Source organism: Thalassophryne amazonica, unplaced genomic scaffold (genome assembly GCF_902500255.1).
Source record: "Thalassophryne amazonica unplaced genomic scaffold, fThaAma1.1, whole genome shotgun sequence".
NCBI lineage: Eukaryota > Metazoa > Chordata > Actinopteri > Batrachoidiformes > Batrachoididae > Thalassophryne > Thalassophryne amazonica.
This window is the reverse complement of record NW_022986255.1, coordinates 142,567-163,907: the sequence shown is the minus strand read 5'-3', so window position 1 is coordinate 163,907 and position 21,341 is coordinate 142,567. Positions and strand designations below refer to the sequence as shown.

General features: G+C 42.9%; 1 protein-coding gene across 1 annotated transcript in view; it reads right to left on the bottom strand.

Moving 5' to 3' along the window:
* Positions 1-21,341, bottom strand: part of LOC117505838 (condensin-2 complex subunit D3-like) — a 236,142-nt gene that overhangs the window by 103,032 nt on the left and 111,769 nt on the right. The window contains 6 exon segments of the mRNA XM_034165369.1: positions 547-767; positions 8,253-8,387; positions 8,500-8,573; positions 17,109-17,201; positions 17,520-17,558; positions 20,479-20,731. Coding sequence (XP_034021260.1) covers positions 547-767; positions 8,253-8,387; positions 8,500-8,573; positions 17,109-17,201; positions 17,520-17,558; positions 20,479-20,731 — 815 coding nt within the window.

Below are 21,341 nucleotides of genomic sequence, written 5' to 3'. Positions count from 1 at the left end.
GTGTCTGATGGCTTCCCTCACTGGAATATTCACAACCTCACACCACAACCTTTGCATTTATTATATATGAAGTCCAAAAACATATTAGTGAATCTAAAGTGAAATCCAAAAGTGATGATTTGAATTAACAGTCAGTCTGTCGATTCATTTACAGGCTGTGAAAACAGAGGAACTATGCAGAAAAGTGACTGGAGTTCCAAAGACCTTTCTTCAATCTCTTGAATTAAAGACAAAAGTCGTACAGCCAAACGCCACCAGCACATCTCGACTGACGCCAGCTGCACTGTAGAGGTGCACAGAGGCAGAAATGACAAAAAGGCTGTTACTGTCTAAATACGTATGGCCCTTACTGCGACATAACCAGACCACACATTCACCACATCACAGTAACTCAGGTATGTGTCTGCAGAGTTCCAGCTTTCAGCGGATGCCGTCTCTGCTCCTGTGTGCAGGTCCATCTCAGGGACACGTGTCTACACCGACCTGATGGACACCAACCTGGAGAAACACAGACTGAGTCTCCACCTGGAATATGGCTGAAAGTACCTGAGGTTCTGGCACTCAAAGCACAGCAGGAGGAGCAGGTCCCAGGTCAGTCTCTGCTTGCTGTCGAGGTGGTGGGTGGAAGAGTACGGTTTGACCTGGCTGAGAAGAACCTGGTCCAAAGCCTCCAAGGCTTTCTCCTGGACAGAGTTCTCGGAGTCGACCACGGCCGGCACAACACCCTGAAGCCACGCCTTCTGCACAACACTGCAGTCTGGTTTGGCCTGGTCGCAGAAAACAGACACAGAGGATCAGCATCTGTGAGATCAGAACGAGGTCAGCGACACAAGCACCTGGAAACAGCAATTGTCATTTTGCATCTGAAAAAAAAAAAAGGAAAAAAAAAAGTTCTTGCAGTGAACTTAAGCTTTAATTCAAGGACTTTAATATTTCACATGAACCATTCACGTATGTCAGACATTTTTTCTTTCTTTTTTTTTTTTCTTAAACAGTCCTTCCATGTTCAGGACCCATGACCTGAACTGTCAGGATGATCACTTTTACAGCCAAGTCAGGTGAAGGAGACACGAAGATTAGTGATTAAGAAATACAATCTTCCACAGAACTGTCTAGGACTGGCATGTTCATTAAGCTGATTTGACAACATTTTCCTGGACGGACCTCCTCCTCTGCAACCGGACTGAACATCGCTCTTATCATTGTCTGATTGTAATCATTTCTTTTATTTCTGTTACCTGTCTATCACTTCTATCACATATTTAGTTGAACAGCTATGAATATTAGCTCATTATCCAACTCCTGGGTGAATCCTAGGAGTAGTTAGCTTTTGGGTAGCCTTTAGCTTGCGCTAGCATTTGCTACATTTGTCCCTTTGGTGTCAAATGTTGGAAATAAGCAAAATGTTGGCAAACCTTAGATCACTAAGGGACTGCAAAATGCATGTAAAAAGAAGAATTTTCTGTACAAGCAGTTCTTAAAACTAAGACCATTTGATGCTGAGAAAAGATACAAGACATATAAAATAAAGTGACATTATGCGATCTTGTAAAAAGCAGTAATATAGTGATTTATTGGAAAAAATAAAACAAACATTAAGGGTAGTTGAAAGATTTTAAATGAAGTCACAAATAAGAGAAAAGGTGTTAAAGAATATCCTGCCCTTTTTTACACAAGTACCGGTACAGTTCATTTTAATTTAATTTAATTAGCTTATAATGCGCCAAATCACAGCAAAAGCTGTCTCAAGGCGCCTTACATAAAACAACTCAACATAAAATTGAATAAATAATTAAAAATGAAAAAATAAAAAAATAAAAATAAAAATTCAAATACATAAAAACAGAAGTAAAAGAATAAAACAAAAATAAAAACTATCCATAAGAAAGAGAATAAAAATAGGTTTTGAGTCTTGACCTAAAAATGTCCACAGACTCCGACTGCCTCACGGTCGCAGGAAGACTGTTCCACAGGGTGGGTGCACGATACGAAAAGGCTCTTTGACCTGCTGACTTCTTCTTCACCCTGGGAACACAGAGAAGCCCCGCATCCTGCAACCGCAGAGCCCGGGCCGGCACGTAGAGTTCCACCAGATCAGCCAGATAAGATGGCGCCAGTCCATGAACAACCTTATAAGTCAATAACAAAACCTTAAAATCTGCTCTCACAGAGACAGGGAGCCAGTGCAAAGATGCCAAAATGGGTGTGATATGTTCAGCTACGTGAACCAGCTGAAGACCCCTAATGCTGGACTGTGGTAACCCTGAAAATAGAACATTATAATAATCTAGTTTAGAAGAAACAAAAGCATGAATCAGGGTCTCAGCATCAGCCATGGACAGGATGGGGCAGATCCTCACTATATTTCTCAGATGGAAAAAAGCAGTCCTAGTAACATCCCTGATGTGGAGGTCAAAAGACAACGTTGGATCAAAAATTACCCCAAGGGTCCTCATTTTGTCCATATGATGTATGACACAGGAACCCAGGCTGAGCGCCAGCTGGTCAAACTGATGCCGATGTCTCGCTGGACCAAGAACCATCATTTCAGTCTTATCAAAGTTTAAAAGTAGGAAGTTACTAGACATCCAACTTCTCACTGATAGAAGACAGTTCCCCAGGGATTTTATGGACTTAGTATCATCAGCATAACAATGAATGGCAATCCCAAAACTCCGCAGTATATGCCCAAGGGGTGCCACATACAGGAAGAAAAGCAAGGGGCCTAAAACAGATCCCTGTGGAACCCCAAATCTCATGTCAGCAAGGTCAGAGGTAGTGCCATTATACAAGACACATTAAGAACGACTGGACAGATATGACGTCAACCAGGCAAGGGCACTTCCAGTAATCCCAAAAAAATTCTCCAACCTATTGATCAAAATATGATGATCCACAGTATCAAACGCAGCACTGAGATCTAACAACACCAAAACCGTAGTGGTGTCTGAGTCCATTGCTCGCAGAACATCATTCACTACTTTAGTTAGCGCCGTCTCTGTGGAATGATATTTCCCAAAAGCAGACTGCAGCGGCTCAAAAAGATCATTCTCAGTGAGGTGGTCTATGAGCTGTCATGAAACCACCTTTTCTAAAATTTTGGAACAGAATGATAGATTTGATATCAGCCTGTAATTTTTCAATACACTTGGGTCAAGATTAGGTTTCTTAAGTAATGGTTTAATCACTGCTGATTTAAAACATTTCGGAACAGATCCAGAGGTTAATGACAGACTAATAATTTCCAGCACAGTCGGCCCAAGAGTGGGCCACAGGTCCTTAAACAGTTTTGTTGGTATGGGATCAAATAAACAGGCTGTGCTTTTTGTAGACACCACAAGTTTCGTCAGCACGCCCAATGAAATACTATTAAATTCTGTCAGTCTAGGTAACACCTCAATGGTAGCGCCCACCTCCATAGCAGGTTTTAATGGCTGGGCCGAGGCCTGCTGAGATATGCTCAGCCTAATAGCTTCAATTTTCTTCTCAAAATAATCCAAGAAATCCTGCGCTGAAAAGGGAGAACGACTAACAGGTGGCTGCCCGTGAATAAGAAATGTGACCGTGTCAAACAAAAACTTTGAGTTATGTTTGTTTTTACTGATCAAATCAGAGTAATAGGTCCGCTTCGTGGCCAGTAGTGCATGATTATAATCTTAAACAGTTGTTAAGGTGAATAAAGCTATAGCAGAACACTTTAATGATTACTTTGTAAATGTGGGTAAAAATTTAGCTGATTCAGTTGTATTTTCTGGAATGCATTCTTTGGATTACAGAAAAACAATTAATAAAATTCAGGATTCAATGTTCATTAAAGAAACTGATGAATATTAAATAATTGACATTGTTTGTAACCTCAAGGGGGGGGAATCAACTGATAGTGATCAATTTGATGTTCTTGATTAAAAATATTATTGATTGTATTGTTAAACCTTTTACACATATTTGTAACTTGTCACTAATGTATTCCAGCATCAGCAAAGACACATCCCACCCCAGCAACCACCTGTTTGACCTACGACCCTCTGGCTGACGGTATAGGTCAATCAAAACTAGGACAAACAGACTCAGGGACAGCTTTCTCCCCAGAGCGATCACTGCAAACAATAACAAATCACTCTAATCCGCACCTTCAAGTTTCTTGTGCAATATCTGTAAACCATGTGCAACATGATTCCACAGTTGTATATAGTTCTGGTTTTACATTACTTAGTCCACGCAGCACACTGCAGTCTGCTTTTTAAATGTACTCCTCCATGATGACGTGACAGAGCGACGCTGGCCCCACATCCAGCGTCGCTGTACATCATAAAATACATGATCACAATCACACACATTTGTAATGATCTGACAGTTGTAATTCATAATAATATTACAGTAATTTTTTATGCTTTATCACTAGACATGTAGGAGAACCTCTGGCCTTTATTTATTTCTTCATTTGTTTAGTTATTTATGTGTACTTATTTACCAGCATGATTACATGATTGGAATACCATGTCTCATTGCCGTTCGATTTCATGGTCACTGATTTTATGCTGTTGTGTGATTGTGTAAGGGAACTTGTGTATTGCGTTGGTTGTTGTTAAAAAAACAAACTAAATGCACAGATGCAGACATCTGTACGTTTGCAAAACAATGTCTGGTTCACAGGTCTGTGCACGTGCGCCAGACATGATTTGTCAAAACATCAGTCAATGCAGTATTTTAGATAATTATGACGGTGTAGGAGATTCTGACGAGGACGGCAATGACGGCAAAATGGACCAACTGTTCACTTTTTTAAACTTAATAATAAAATCCACAAATACTGATGAAAGTATTTTTTTTTTTAAGAGTCTATTGCAGTGGTCTCCAAACTATTCCAGAAAGGGCCGAGAGGGTGCAGGTTTTCTTTGCAGCCACCGACTTCAGCAGGTGATTTCACTGATGACCTTATCCCACTTGCTCCAAGTGATGTTCATCAGTGAAATCACCTGCTGAAGTCGGTGGCTGCAAAGAAAACCTGCACCCTCTCGGCCCTTTCTGGAATAGTTTGGAGTCCACTGGTCTATTGCATACTTTTTCTGTTATTTTGATTTTCTTTTTGGGAAAAAAAAAAACATACTTGATGCACGTTGATATTTTGAGTCAGCGGTTCTCACGAAAATCCAAAATTCATGTTTGGAAAAAATGTATGTTTTGGCACCAAAGGCTTTCATTTTCATACCCACCCCAGACGTCAGTCAGGCTCTCAACAATCCAAAGGGATATTGATTACACAGCCCCTGGTCTAAAGGATAACAAGCAAACAAATAAAACTACAAGATAAGCAAACAACTAAGTAAGTGCCTTCAAATCCACTTGATAAAAAAATTCCTAAATATTTTTCAAAGGGTGGTGGAGGGGTGGGGGGGCTTGTCTCCTGACCACCATTCACGAGCACTTTTCACATTCCTTATGTCAGCCTGTTTCTACTTTTACTTAAGTCATTGTTTAAGCAGATTTGTGAAACAGTTTCATCAACGCTTCAGTCTTTGTGTGTGTGTGTGTGTGTGTGTGAGAGAAGAAAAGAGTGGGCATCCAGAGACAAACTCTAGAAAAATGTGAAGACAGTTTTTAACTCCTAAATCTAAAAAACAAACTAAACAGTTGTGTGACGGAGTGTTTGTTTGTGCCACAAAAGGAAATCTCCACTTTTAACAGCACCGTCCGTCAGCACGCCGGACGTTCAGCTGAAAACTGACTCACTGTGTTGCTTCATCACAGGTGAAGAAAGAATCAATGTAGATTATTTGGAGAAGATCATGGCTGGTCACCTAAAATCATCTCCACCACAGCTTTCACTGAATATGTGCTGGTAGAGGGCACGTGGGAATCCAAAGGGCCAAGTCTCTGGATGGGTGCTGACAGACTGTGCAGACCAGCTTGCTGGGGTATTGACCAAAATCTTCCCTGACACAGTCTGCTGTCCTGTCACCCCTGAAGACCTCCACCATAGTCCCCCAACCCAAGAAACCCCCGTAACCAGCCTCAGTGACACCCGGCCTGCTGAACTCACTCCGGTGGTGATGAAGTGTTTTGAAAAGCTGGTTAGAAGTCAGATCATGTCATTCATAACCCCCACTTTAGACCCAAACCAATTCACTTACAAGGCCAACAGGTCAACTAGGGGTGCTGTGACCTCTGCCCTCCACACCACACTGACCCACCTGGACCAACAGGGCACCTACGTCCATCTTCTCTTCATGGATTATAGTTCAGCATTCAACACCATCCTCCCCCACGGCCTCGTGAGGAACCTGCTGAACATCGGTCTACCTCAGTCCACATGTCTTTGGATTAAGGACTTTCTGTCAGGTGGCTCACAGAGAGTCAGGATTGGCCCCCACATATCCACAGGTCTCACACTCAGCACCGGTTCCCCTCAGGGCTGCATGCTGAGCCCGCTGCTCTTCACCCTCTACACCTCTGACTGCACCCCGTCCACACCAGCAACACCTTCATTAAGTATATGTGGATGACACCACAGTAGCAGGCTGTATCACTGGAGGAGATGAGTCCGCCTACTGGGAGGAGGTGGACCAGCTGACGGAGTGGTCTAGAGAAAATAACCTGCTCCTGAACACATCCAAGAAAGGGTCAGGGGCTTCTGTTTCCTGGGAGACCACATAGAGGAGAAACTGACCTACTGACCTGGGAGAGGAACACCACACACTTGGTAAAAAAGGCACAGCAAAGACTTCACTTTCTGAGAATCCTCAGGAAAAAACATCAACCAGAGTCAGGTAGATGCTGTAGATGTGAGTCTGACCTTTAGTCTGATGGAGTGATAATATCCAAACAGGAGTCAGTCTGAAGCCACTCTGCCAGAGATGGTTTTTGAAGGTGGGCGGGATGCAACAGCCCCCCAGGTTTTAGAATTTAGAATAAGTGAATGAGAGCCACACAAATATGCAAAATTCTGCTGAGCTGCTGAATGATGCATTGAAAATAAATTCATAATGGGTCATTACAAATACTTTGATTTGAAAAGCACCAAGTTGCCTCTCAGTGAGAAAAAGATGCACTGATAATCATTTTTCCATCAAACCTCAGCCTTTGAATCATAATCAAATCATGATGCGTCTGAAGATTCCCACCCAGCTTGCACTGGTGTCATCTGAGTAAAAACATCGTTTCAGAGGAGAACACAAAGTAAATACGACTAAATGACATCAATTTCAGCCTTACCGAGCCCTCACCAGACTCCACGTGATGATGGTTCTCAACCCTTTAGTTAAAATCCAGATGTGACCCTTGACCAGCACAGCACCTTATTTATGAGGCAAATTGCTTATTTCGGCTATTCCCTTCTTCCCCCACTTGGGGGCGCCACAGCAAATTAGATACAAATCTGCATGTTGATTTGGCACAGGTTTTACACCGGATACCCTTCCTGACAAAACTTCACATGGACAACAGAGGGGGCAGCTTTGAAGCAGGAACCTTGTGCTGTGGATGTCAGATGGTCAAACTCATAGCATGACCACCTCAATCAAAGGTGAGACTGTGGGGCAGGTCACCACATACAAATACCTTGGAACTGTAATTGACTCTGGACTGACCTTTGTAGCCAACTGCGAGGAAGTCTTCAAGAAAGGACAGCGGCGCCTGTACTGTCTCAGGAAACTGGCTGTTTTTAATGTTGATCAAACTCTTATATCCTTGTTCTGTCGTGCTTTTATTAAGTCCATCTTATCATTTTCTTTAGTGGCTTGGTTTGGGTCATTATCTATGATGAACAGGAACTCTCTAAACAACATAGTTACATGGGCAAGTAAGCTGACTGGGCAACCACAGTTGAGCCTAGACTCACTGTACATCAGACAGTTACAGCGGCTCGGCTGTAGTATCAGCCAGGACCAATCCCACCCTCTGAACTCTGTTTGTGCTCCTGCCGTCTGCTCAGAGATTTTCTGTTCCAAAATGTCGAACAAAGAGATTTAAAAACAGTTTTGTTCCTGCAGCAATATCTGTGCTAAACAAAAATCAGCGCCACTAAGAACAACTGACTCTGAACACTTTAAGTCCTGGTTTGTTTTTACTGTTTATTTATTCATGTTGTATTGTATGTATGAGTGCATGGTTTGGGGATGCCCCTCTCTTCTGAACTGCAAACCTAATTTACCTACGGGTACGAATAAAGGAACCTGACCTGACCTGATGGTCACAGTCCCTACAGGTGCCACACCGCCTGTGAAAGCAGGCAGAGAGGCCGTCAGAGGACTTACTGTGAGCAGGTCTCCGACACACTGCAGGGCTTTCTTCTTCACAGACACGGCGGGGTCTCTGCAGCGCTCGGACAGCACAGACAGGTTCTCCCTGCTCATGGGGATCACGCCGTGCTTCAGGAGCCCGACCAGGGCCTGTGAAAGGACTCAAGGTCACACACACCTCTACTGACCACACAAAGACCAGGACGAGACAAAACGTTGGTGACGAGGTCCAAATGATACGTGGCTCAGTCGGCGGCGGTACCTGCAGCGCTGCTTTCCTCACGTTCGTCTTTAAGTCACTCACACGGTGAAGGAGAAGAGCCAGGTTCTCTTTAGCTGTAATCACATTTACAAAACTCCATAAATATCTCTGGAAACATTAAAGACAAAGTCACAAATGTCTCAACTGTCCACACCTCAAAGATCTGGGTGCAGCACTTAGTTTATACTCAGCAGGACGCAACGTTTACGCTGCTCGTCTTTCAGGAGGGGAGTGAGGTCCAGACTCAAGACAAGTCTCAGAACTCCCCAAATATCTGTTGTTGCTAAACACTCAGCCGTACAAACAATACAGGCAATTCAAATAAAAAATGTGGATTTACATACATGTTAAAAATGAAAATAATACATTTATGTTTCTGTCCATGAGACTGCAGAGTCATTTTTAGAACATGATCATTTAAACTGTGAGATTTCCTAATGTAGTACTGACAGACCACCACCACCACCCCCACCCCCACGTGAGCACAGCACACTGACAGTGGTAAAGGAAGGGAAGAAGCCTCCAGCAGACCCCACTCAAGGGCAGCCCTCACTTACACAAATACACACCAACTTCAACTCCTCATTTATTTTCACCATTAACCTGACTTTAAAAACCTTAATTCTCCCCGGCGACAGAGTGACGGCTATCTGTCATTGGACAAGGTATCTTAAGTTTTTGACAAAACTTTGAGGACAGAAGAGACTTTTAATAAGGGAGCAAACTGATTCAAATTGTCACCTTTCCCTCGATCACAACACTGTCAAACATTTTATGCCATCACAAAGATTTATAAGCTTTTGGGTGTTTGTGGGACATATGGAGCATTTTCCAGACTTCATGCCATGCGTTTTTTTTTTACTAGTTTAAGAGTACCTGCAATTTATATTCCAGTGCAATGTGTAGAATAATACAATCATCTGTGACCACAAGATGACAGAGTCCACAAGTGTGAGGAGCTGCCCATGTACACTGAATGAGGTGAAGTCACTCACACTCCAGTGCAGAAGAAGAAGCAACAGCAATAAGAAAAATAAAAACGTTCTTCATCTTAAAGAACGAGCACATTTAAGCAATACTCTCATCTTCAACCGCTTCTCCAGGATCACGGGGGCAACAGCTCCAGCAGGGGACCCTGGGCCTCTCCACCTAGTCCTGGGTCTTCTCTGGGGTCTCCTCCCAGATGGATGTGCCTGAAACACCTCACTAGGGAGGTGCCCAGGGGGCATCCTTACCAGATGCACAAACCACCTCAGCTGGCTCCTTTCATCGCAAAGGAGCAGTGGCTCTACTCCAAGCTCCACACAGATGACCGAACTTCTCACCCTATCTCTAAGGGAGACACCAGCCACCCTCCTGAGGAAGCCCATTTCAGCCGCTTGTACCCGCAATCTAGTTCTTTCGGTCATGACCCAACTCTCATGACCATAGGTGAGAGTAGGAACGAAGACTGACCAGTAGGATGGGGAGCTTCGCCTTTTGGCTCAGCTCCCTTTTCGTCACAACAGTACGGTAGAGCGAATGCAACACCGCCTGTCTGCTGCACCGATTCTCCAGCCAATCTCACACGCCATCATCCCTTCACTCATGAACAAGACCCCGATGTACTTGAACTCCTACACTATTTAACAAATAATGCTTTCAAAATAGAAAAACCACGCTCTAGAATTGAACGAGTCCATAGAAGGTTTGAAATTCCACTTCACAACAATAACAGCTGTTTTAAACCCTCTGGGGGTTTAAAACCCTCTGCCCTCCATCCAGGACTGATAACGGCCCAGGACCAGGAAGTGAGCTGATAACATCTCTGCAGACCCCTCCCACCCTGGACACAACCTGTTTAAGTTCATCCCCTCTGGTCAAAGTTACAGAGCTCTGTACATCAGAACAACCAGACACGGGAACAGTTTCTTTCCACATGCCGTCACACTGATGAACAACTTAACCTGCCAAAACAACTCACTCATTCATATACCTCATGTATAACTTCAATCTGTTTGTCTGTTTCTCCTTTGCACACATTTTAACGCACATTTTAACTATGAATTATTCAGTTCTTGTAGATACTTGACGAATAAAAGCTATTCTGATTCCTATGTGCTCAGCAATCCTCCTGTCTCCTTTCAGGAACAGACCAACATCACTCAGTGTGTCTTTGCTGTGCATCAGTTCCTCACCGCTACTGACGGAACAGAGGAAGAAAAGCTTGATAGTTGTCTCATGTTCAGAAAGCTACAAAAACCAGCATTGTATGAATGTTGGGTCCAGATGTGTGCAGCATTTGTTTTTGTCAGAATGTGTCTGTCTTTCAAACATGATTCGTCTGACTCATCAGGATCATAAATCCCTCTGCTCTAGCAGTTTCTGGTATAAAAGTGAACATTAGAGATGGATATGAAGAGTGAAAAAAATAGAAATAATGTAAATAGTATAAATGGAACAAATCAATGATGAACGAAGCTTGTCACAGATAAGAACAAAACTATAAGCCCCCATTTGAAATTTTATGTTTTCTTCAAATCTTTCACATGCTTTTTTTTTTTTTTTTTTTTTTTTTTTTTTTTTTTTTTTTTTTTTTAAATGGAGCAAGGAATTTTCAATGCACCATTCTAAAATCCTAATTTTATTTTGGATGCTTGCATTGTTTTCATTTTATTTCTGTCTACAAAGTATTTCACAAAAACAAAAAATTAGCAGGGTCAAAATTATTTGGCCCTTAAGAACGGACCTTTTTGTTGAACCACACAAACCCCTGATGTTCAGTGATGAGCTTCAGCTTTGTAACACTCAAAGCTTTAAAAAAAAATCAAATTCAAACTGAGGATCATCTACCAAATGACACACAGCATAAGTATAAGACCCCAAAACAACTGCCAAGACATGAGTGACTAACTTAGCCAAGTTAGGAATTGTGGTCTCAAAGAAGACAATCACTAGATCCCTGGACAGGGACGGACTGAGAGGTTGCAAACCAAGAAAAACTCCACTTCTGCAGGAGACGCACCTTCAATCCAGACTAAAGTCTGCTGAGGGCAACGTGGCGAAAGATGATGCAGACTGGAAGCATGACCTTTGGTCAGATGAGGCAACACTAAAGCTCTTTGTCCACAGAGACACAGCTTAAATTTGCAGAAGGAAGCCCAAAGAACACCATCCACACGGTGAGACACGGCAGTGGGATTATTATCCTTGGCTTGCCTCTACTGGTGATTGGCTCTCACTGCGGTATTGTATCACTTCCTGTTCCAGAGCACAGCGGTGTTTTGCTGTATCTGTTAGCTGTTTAATCTGCGCAGTTAGATTGATCTAGTTAACTAGATAACGATTTGTTCCACAGTGTAATCTTCACGTGCCTTAACTAAAGCACTCCCTCTGCTGAATCACCTCTAAATTATTTACACATTATTCACTTTGTGTGTTTTTAGGAATCCGCTAGCTTAGCGCAGCTACTAGCTCTTAGCCGGTTTAGCATGGCGGCTTCTCCTGTCTCTCCTGCACTTTTCTGCTCTGGGTGTGAAATGTTTAGTTATTCCTCGGCCTCCTTTAGCAGTAATGGTACTTGTAATAAGTGTAGCTTATTCATAGCTTTGGAGGCCAGGCTGGGCGAATTGGAGACTCGGCTCTGCACCTTGGAAAATTCTACAGCTAGCCAGGCCCCTGTAGTCGGTGTGGACCAAGGTAGCTTAGCCGCCCGCCGTTAGTTTCCCTCTGGCAGATCCCGAGCAGCCGGGAAAGCAGGCCGACTGGGTGACTGAGGAGGAAGCGTAGTTCTGAACAGAAGCCCCCTGTACACCACCAACCCGTTCACATTTCTAACCGTTTTTCCCCACTCGGGACACACCCACCGAGGAACAAACTCTGGTTATTGGCGACTCTGTTTTGAGAAATGTGAAGTTAGCGACACCAGCAACCATAGTCAATTGTCTTCCGGGGGCCAGAGCAGGCGACATTGAAGGAAATTTGAAACTGCTGGCTAAGGCTAAGCGTAAATTTGGTAAGATTGTAATTCACGTCGGCAGTAATGACACCCGATTACGCCAATCGGAGGTCACTAAAATTAACATTGAATCGGTGTGTAACTTTGCAAAAACAATGTCGGACTCTGTAGTGTTCTCTGGGCCCCTCCCCAATCGGACCGGGAGTGACATGTTTAGCCGCATGTTCTCCTTGAATTGCTGGCTGTCTGAGTGGTGTCCAAAAAATGAGGTGGGCTTCGTAGATAATTGGCAAAGCTTCTGGGGAAAACCTGGTCTTGTTAGGAGAGACGGCATCCATCCCACTTTGGATGGAGCAGCTCTCATATCTAGAAATCTGGCCAATTTTCTTAAATCCTCCAAACTGTGACTATCCAGGGTTGGGACCAGGAAGCAGAGTTGTAGTCTTACACACCTCTCTGCAGCTTCTCTCCCCCTGCCATCCCCTCATTACCCCATCCCCGTAGAGACGCTGCCTGCTCCCAGACCACCAATAACCAGCAAAAATCTATTTAAGCATAAAAATTCAAAAAGAAAAAATAATATAGCACCTTCAACTGCACCACAGACTAAAACAGTTAAATGTGGTCTATTAAACATTAGGTCTCTCTCTTCTAAGTCCCTGTTAGTAAATGATATAATAATTGATCAACATATTGATTTATTCTGCCTTACAGAAACCTGGTTACAGCAGGATGAATATGTTAGTTTAAATGAGTCAACGCCCCGAGTCACACTAACTGTCAGAATGCTCGTAGCACGGGCCGAGGCGGAGGATTAGCAGCAATCTTCCATTCCAGCTTATTAATGAATCAAAAACCCAGACAGAGCTTTAATTCATTTGAAAGCTTGACTCTTAGTCTTGTCCATCCAAATTGGAAGTCCCAAAAACCAGTTTTATTTGTTATTATCTATCGTCCACCTGGTCGTTACTGTGAGTTTCTCTGTGAATTTTCAGACCTTTTGTCTGACTTAGTGCTTAGCTCAGATAAGATAATTATAGTGGGCGATTTTAACATCCACACAGATGCTGAGAATGACAGCCTCAACACTGCATTTAATCTATTATTAGACTCAATTGGCTTTGCTCAAAATGTAAATGAGTCCACCCACCACTTTAATCATATCTTAGATCTTGTTCTGACTTATGGTATGGAAATAGAAGACTTAACAGTATTCCCTGAAAACTCCCTTCTGTCTGATCATTTCTTAATAACATTTACATTTACTCTGATGGACTACCCAGCAGTGGGGAATAAGTTTCATTACACTAGAAGTCTTTCAGAAAGCGCTGTAACTAGGTTTAAGGATATGATTCCTTCTTTATGTTCTCTAATGCCATATACCAACAGTGCAGAGTAGCTACCTAAACTCTGTAAGTGAGATAGAGTATCTCGTCAATAGTTTTACATCCTCATTGAAGACAACTTTGGATGCTGTAGCTCCTCTGAAAAAGAGAGCTTTAAATCAGAAGTGCCTGACTCCGTGGTATAACTCACAAACTCGCAGCTTAAAGCAGATAACCCGTAAGTTGGAGAGGAAATGGCGTCTCACTAATTTAGAAGATCTTCACTTAGCCTGGAAAAAGAGCCTGTTGCTCTATAAAAAAAGCCCTCCGTAAAGCTAGGACATCTTACTACTCATCACTAATTGAAAAAAATAAGAACAACCCCAGGTTTCTTTTCAGCACTGTAGCCAGGCTGACAAAGAGTCAGAGCTCTATTGAGCCGAGTATTCCTTTAACTTTAACTAGTAATGACTTCATGACTTTCTTTGCTAATAAAATTTTAACTATTAGAGAAAAAATTACTCATAACCATCCCAAAGACGTATCATTATCTTTGGCTGCTTTCAGTGATGCCGGTATTTGGTTAGACTCTTTCTCTCCGATTGTTCTGTCTGAGTTATTTTCATTAGTTACTTCATCCAAACCATCAACATGTCTATTAGACCCCATTCCTACCAGGCTGCTCAAGGAAGACCTACCATTATTTAATGCTTCGATCTTAAATATGATCAATCTATCTTTATTAGTTGGCTATGTACGACAGGCTTTTAAGGTGGCAGTAATTAAACCATTACTTAAAAAGCCATCACTTGACCCAGCTATCTTAGCTAATTATAGGCCAATCTCCAACCTTCCTTTTCTCTCAAAAATTCTTGAAAGGGTAGTTGTAAAACAGCTAACTGATCATCTGCAGAGGAATGGTCTATTTGAAGAGTTTCAATCAGGTTTTAGAATTCATCATAGTACAGAAACAGCATTACTGAAGGTTACAAATGATCTTCTTATGGCCTCAGACAGTGGACTCATCTCTGTGCTTGTTCTGTTAGACCTCAGTGCTGCTTTTGATACTGTTGACCATAAAATTTTATTACAGAGATTAGAGCATGCCATAGGTATTAAAGGCACTGCGCTGCGGTGGTTTGAATCATATTTATCTAATAGATTACAATTTGTTCATGTAAATGGGGAATCTTCTTCACAGACTAAGGTTAATTATGGAGTTCCACAAGGTTCTGTGCTAGGACCAATTTTATTCACTTTATACATGCTTCCCTTAGGCAGTATTATTAGACAGCATTGCTTAAATTTTCATTGTTACGCAGATGATACCCAGCTTTATCTATCCATGAAGCCAGAGGACACACACCAATTAGCTAAACTGCAGGATTGTCTTACAGACAAAGACATAGATGACCTCTAATTTCCTGCTTTTAAACTCAGATAAAACTGAAGTTATTGTACTTGGCCCCACAAATCTTAGAAACATGGTGTCTAACCAGATCCTTACTCTGGATGGCATTACCCTGACCTCTAGTAATACTGTGAGAAATCTTGGAGTCATTTTTGATCAGGATATGTCATTCAATGCGCATATTAAACAAATATGTAGGACTGCTTTTTTGCATTTGCGCAATATCTCTAAAATTAGAAAGGTCTTGTCTCAGAGTGATGCTGAAAAACTAATTCATGCATTTATTTCCTCTAGGCTGGACTATTGTAATTCATTATTATCAGGTTGCCCTGCAAAGCCTTCAGTTAATTCAAAATGCTGCAGCTAGAGTACTGACAGGGACTAGAAGGAGAGAGCATATCTCACCCATATTGGCCTCTCTTCATTGGCTTCTTGTTAATTCTAGAATAGAATTTAAAATTCTTCTTCTTACTTATAAGGTTTTGAATAATCAGGTCCCATCTTATCTTAGGGACCTCATAGTACCATATCACCCCAATAGAGCACTTCGCTCTCAGACTGTAGGCTTACTTGTAGTTTCTAGGGTTTGTAAGAGTAGAATGGGAGGCAGAGCCTTCAGCTTTCAGGCTCCTCTCCTGTGGAACCAGCTCCCAATCCAGATCAGGGAGACAGACACCCTCTCTACTTTTAAGATTAGGCTTAAACCTTTAACCTTTTTGCTAAAGCTTATAGTTAGGGCTGGATCAGGTGACCCTGAACCATCCCATAGTTATGCTGCTATAGACTTAGACTGCTGGGGGTTCCCATGATGCACTGAGTGTTTCTTTCTCTTTTTGCTCTGTATGCACCACTCTGCATTTAATCATTATGTTGTGGGATGCTTCAGTGCATCTGGAGCTGAGAATCTCCTCAAGGTGGAAGGAATCAGGAAGAAAGAAGGACATCTGAAGCTTTTGAAAGAAAACCTCAAGCAGTCATCAGCAAAACTGGGTCTGAGTCGTCACTTTGTCTTCCAGCATGACAACAGACCAACCTCCCGAAGACCAAAATGAGTGTTAGTGACTGACCGGCACAAAGCCTCAAACTGAATCCCATTGAGGAGACTAAGGCTTATGCCAGACCATCAAATCTGGAGCAGTTTGAGAGATTTGCCAAAGAAGAACGGGGTGGGATTCCTCAGGAGACATGTCTGAGACTTCATGAAAACTACAACAAACAACTGCAGGCTTTTATCCAGCAAAAAGGACACGCAGCATCAGGGAGCTAATCATTTGTTAAATAAAAGATTTTAAAGCAACAATCCCAAACAGACCCAGTTCTGGTTGAGCTTAGACATCCCTTCACATTCCACTTTATTTATGCAGAAAAGTTAAATTAAGTAAATATATTTTAATATGGCTCCTCAATTCCACTTAGTTCAGATCTGGAGTAAAATGTAGGCACAGACTAACACCGATTAAACATTTTAGTTGTTAAAATTATCATCATTAGTAGCAGTAATAATAATATATTAAAAAAGGTCTTCAAAAGTGCACCTTTACACTGAGGGTGTTGGGGGGGGGCATCCAGCCGCACTGATACAACCAGACTTTGAAGGAATAAAATGTTTGTAAAACTCATGGCAGATGTGCTGCTCTTGTTTGTTGTGTCACCACTTTGTCGTGAGATGACGCAAACTGTTTTCTCAACTCCGAGTTGCTGCAGAAGCAGCGGATTAACTGCTCGCCACATCCAGCACCGATATATCAAATACAGGGACGGGATTACTGCTATACGAACAAGCATCTTATACCATTACTTTGATAATACAGTGAACTGGTGTATGTAGACCGCTATTTTGGAACAGTTAGCTTTGAGTTTGTGGACGCTGCACATCCACCAGTAATGTAGGAGTTGTCTGGTCCCTTCAGCAAAGACATGATGATCATGTTCTTACCATCACAGCCTGTGCCGTCACTGCTGCTGATCTCCACGGTCCTAAAGGGCAGACTGCGGTAGGTCTTCTGTGTCTGCTGTGAACTAATACTTCCTGAAACACCAGCAATAAACATTACCTCAATACACAATGCCAGACTCGAACACACAACTTATTACATTACAAATTAGCAAATGACATTTCAGATTCTTAGGCTTGTTTATTTGTTCCACGTCTAATTTAATGTGACAGTAGTACTTGCTGGAAACAACACTGGTGGATACCTTACTCTGCGACACATTCAGTGGAGCTCAATGCTACAAAAGCTGGAACTTTCAAACCCTGTGGAAGGTCTGCTGCCAGGCTTCATTGCTCTAACACTTACAATGGCCTTGTTACCACAAACTGTAGCACAGAAACCAAAGACTGTACCTTCTGTCATTTCACTTTCCAGGACCGTTGGTGTTCCAGCTGGATAGAGAACGCAGAAATACAATGTTAATTCAAGCAAACTCAGCTCTTATGAAATTAGAAAGATTGCTCAACAGACTCCACGCATAGAGAGTATGCACTGATGCAAACTTGGTCAAGAACTACAGGAAACGTCTGATCTCTGTAATGGCAGACAAAGGTTTCTGTACCAAATATTAAGGTCTGTTTTTCTATTGGATCAAATACTTATTTGATGCAATAAAATGGAAATTAATGATTTAAAAATCATACAATGTGATTTTCTGGATTTTTTTTAGATTTTGTCTCTCACAGTTGAAGTGTATCTACAATTAAAAATTACAGACCTCTCCATTATTTGCAGGTGGGGAAAAATTGAAAAATCGTCAGTGGATCAACCACTTATTTGCCTCAGTGTATATCTCCATTTGTTCCATTACTCCATACACTGTTTATATACATACACTCAACAAAAATCTAAATGCAACACTTTTGGTTTTGCTCCCATTTTGTATGAGATGAACTCAAAGATCTAAAACTTTTTACACATACACAATATCACCATTTCCCTCAAATATTGTTCACAAACCAGTCTAAATCTGTGATAGTGAGCACTTCTCCTTTGCTGAGATAATCCATCCCACCTCACAGGTGTGCCATATCAAGATGCTGATTAGACACCATGATTAGTGCACAGGTGTGCCTTAGACTGCCCACAATAAAAGGCCACTCTGAAAGGTGCAGTTTTATCACACAGCACAATGCCACAGATGTCGCAAGTTTTGAGGGAGCATGCAATTGGCATGCTGACAGCAGGAATGTCAACCAGAGCTGTTGCTCGTGTATTGAATGTTCATTTCTCTACCATAAGCCGTCTCCAAAGGCGTTTCAGAGAATTTGGCAGTATATCCAACCAGCCTCACAACCGCAGACCACGTGTAACCACACCAGCCCAGGACCTCCACATCCAGCATGTTCACCTCCAAGATCGTCTGAGACCAGCCACTCGGACAGCTGCTGAAACAATCGGTTTGCATAACCAAAGAATTTCTGCACAAACTGTCAGAAACCGTCTCAGGGAAGCTCATCTGCATGCTCGTCATCCTCATCGGGGTCTCGACCTGACTCCAGTTCGTCGTCGTAACCGACTTGAGTGGGCAAATGCTCACATTCGCTGGCGTTTGGCACGTTGGAGAGGTGTTCTCTTCACGGATGAATCCCGGTTCACACTGTCCAGGGCAGCGTGTGTGGCATCATGTGGGTGAGCGGTTTTCTGATGTCAATGTTGTAGATCGAGTGGCCGATGGTGGCGGTGGGGTTATGGTATGGGCAGGCGTCTGTTATGGATGAAGAACACAGGTGCATTTTATTGATGGCATTTTGAATGCACAGAGATACCGTGACGAGATCCTGAGGCCCATTGTTGTGCCATACATCCAAGAACATCACCTCATGTTGCAGCAGGATAATGCACGGCCCCATGTTGCAAGGATCTGTACACAATTCTTGGAAGCTGAAAATGTCCCAGTTCTTGCATGGCCGGCATACTCACCGGACATGTCACCCATTGAGCATGTTTGGGATGCTCTGGACCGGCGTATACGACAGCGTGTACCAGTTCCTGCCAATATCCAGCAACTTCGCACAGCCATTGAAGAGGAGTGGACCAACATTCCACAGGCCACAATTGACAACCTGATCAACTCTATGCAAAGGAGATGTGTTGCACTGCATGAGGCAAATGGTGGTCACACCAGATACTGATTAGTATCCCCCCCAATAAAACAAAACTGCACCTTTCACAGTGGCCTTTTATTGCGGACAGTCTAAGGCACACCTGTGCACTAATCATGGTGTCTAATCAGCATCTTGATATGGCACACCTGTGAGGTGGGATGGATTATCTCAGCAAAGGAGAAGTGCTCACTATCACAGATTTAGACTGGTTTGTGAACAATATTTGAGGGAAAAGGTGATATTGTGTACGTGGAAAAAGTTTTAGATCTTTGAGTTCATCTCATACAAAATGGGAGCAAAAACAAAAGTGTTGCATTTATATTTTTGTTGAGTGTATATATATCAGTATACAGTACACATTTCATAATTAAACCATGTTTTGTGGTGTATATGATGTCTTGTTTTTCTCCTTTTTTTGGTGTACAGTAGCTGTGCGGGAGCACACCCAATTTTGTGCAACTCCCCTTCGATCTTGACGGAGCCTTGCAACCTTCTTGGCTGGAATTGGCACACGTGCCCTCCGGAGGCTGCAAGACCACAAGTTATTTCCTCTGTTACACTGTCACTTTGGTGAGTAATCCACCTTACTGCAGGTGATCGATTGCTGGCTTAAGGTCTTGGTGAGTAACCATGTTTTACTACGGGTGAGTGATTGTGGCTTAACTTGTTACTGCTAATGAGTGTGGGACACGCTGGGACATATCGCACTGCCTTGACCGCTGTGGTATGAATGTTTAAATCGTTGGTGTCTGTGTTAGTTACACACCACCAGCACATTTTACACAAATGAGCTGCATGTCTGATATACATGTCGGGGAAGAAAAGTATGGCAGAAAGAAAAGTACGCGACACTGGTCATGCACCCCCAAAAAGACCTGGATGCATTGCAGTACAACATCAAGTCCGCTGGGGGACTCTGCACCCACTTGCCCCACAGATCTCTCACTTCTCCATCATGGGAGCCTAAGATCAATAATGTAAAGTAAAATAGGGTTAGTTAATAAAAAGCATGAGACGCTCTTGCCGACAACAGAGTAGAGGAAACAAAAAACAGGTGTGTGTCACGTTTACTTTGACTTTATCTGTCCATATGTACATGTAAAGTGCACACAGCACTGTGTCGTATTTAGCTGAAAGCTGGGTGCTTGGTTAGGGTTGAATTTGTGAAAGTGGCTTTCGTGCTGGTGTCAGTGTGGTTTCTCACTGGCAGAGAAGAGGCCATGAACAGCCCGTGTGACATTAAGTGAAGGCAACTCCAGACACTGGGCCAGGCAGGTGAGGGCGTGGCCTTGAACAGTGGGTGAATCGTCCATTCTCCGAGCGAACAGCAGGCTTTGGATCAGGAACTTGTGCGGCAGGAAAGAGATGAGCTGTGGATCAGGACAGTCGTCCAGCTTGCGCTCCGGCTGCTCCAGTAACACCATCGCCACGTCGACAGAAAACAACCGGCACACCATCTAGTAAACAGCACACGGTACACGCCCACATCACACCAACACGGGCAAACGCATTTAGAACAAGACCTCCAAATGTCACGACTGAAACCTAAACATTCATTTTTCACAGCTTTTCAGTTCTGAATGTTGGGAAAAGCACCAGCTGCTTGGTGAGGTAGATCTCATCCACAGCCTTCTGACGGACGTCTGAGACGCTGAAGAAAACACTCTGAGCCCCAGGTTAACAGAGGACAAGTCCACGTCAGGTTGTGTCCAAGTGCTATCTGCCATTCAAGCAGCAGGAAATGAAAGTGCAAAGCCAATCAGAGAGCAACCAGACAGAGAGAGACAGAGAGAGGGACAGATAGAAAGAGAAATGGACAGAGGGGGACATACAGGGAAAATACAGACAGAGAGAGGGTCAAACAGAGGGACAGAGAGACAGACAGGGAAAAAGAAACAGGCAGAGAGAGCGACAGACAGAGAAAGAGACAGAGACGGACAGATAGAGGGACAGACAGAGAAGGACATACAGGGAAAAAGAAACAGACAGAGGGACAGACAGAGAGAAAGACAGAAAGAGAGACAGACAGAGAGAGGGACAGATAGAGGGACATACAGGGAAAAAGAA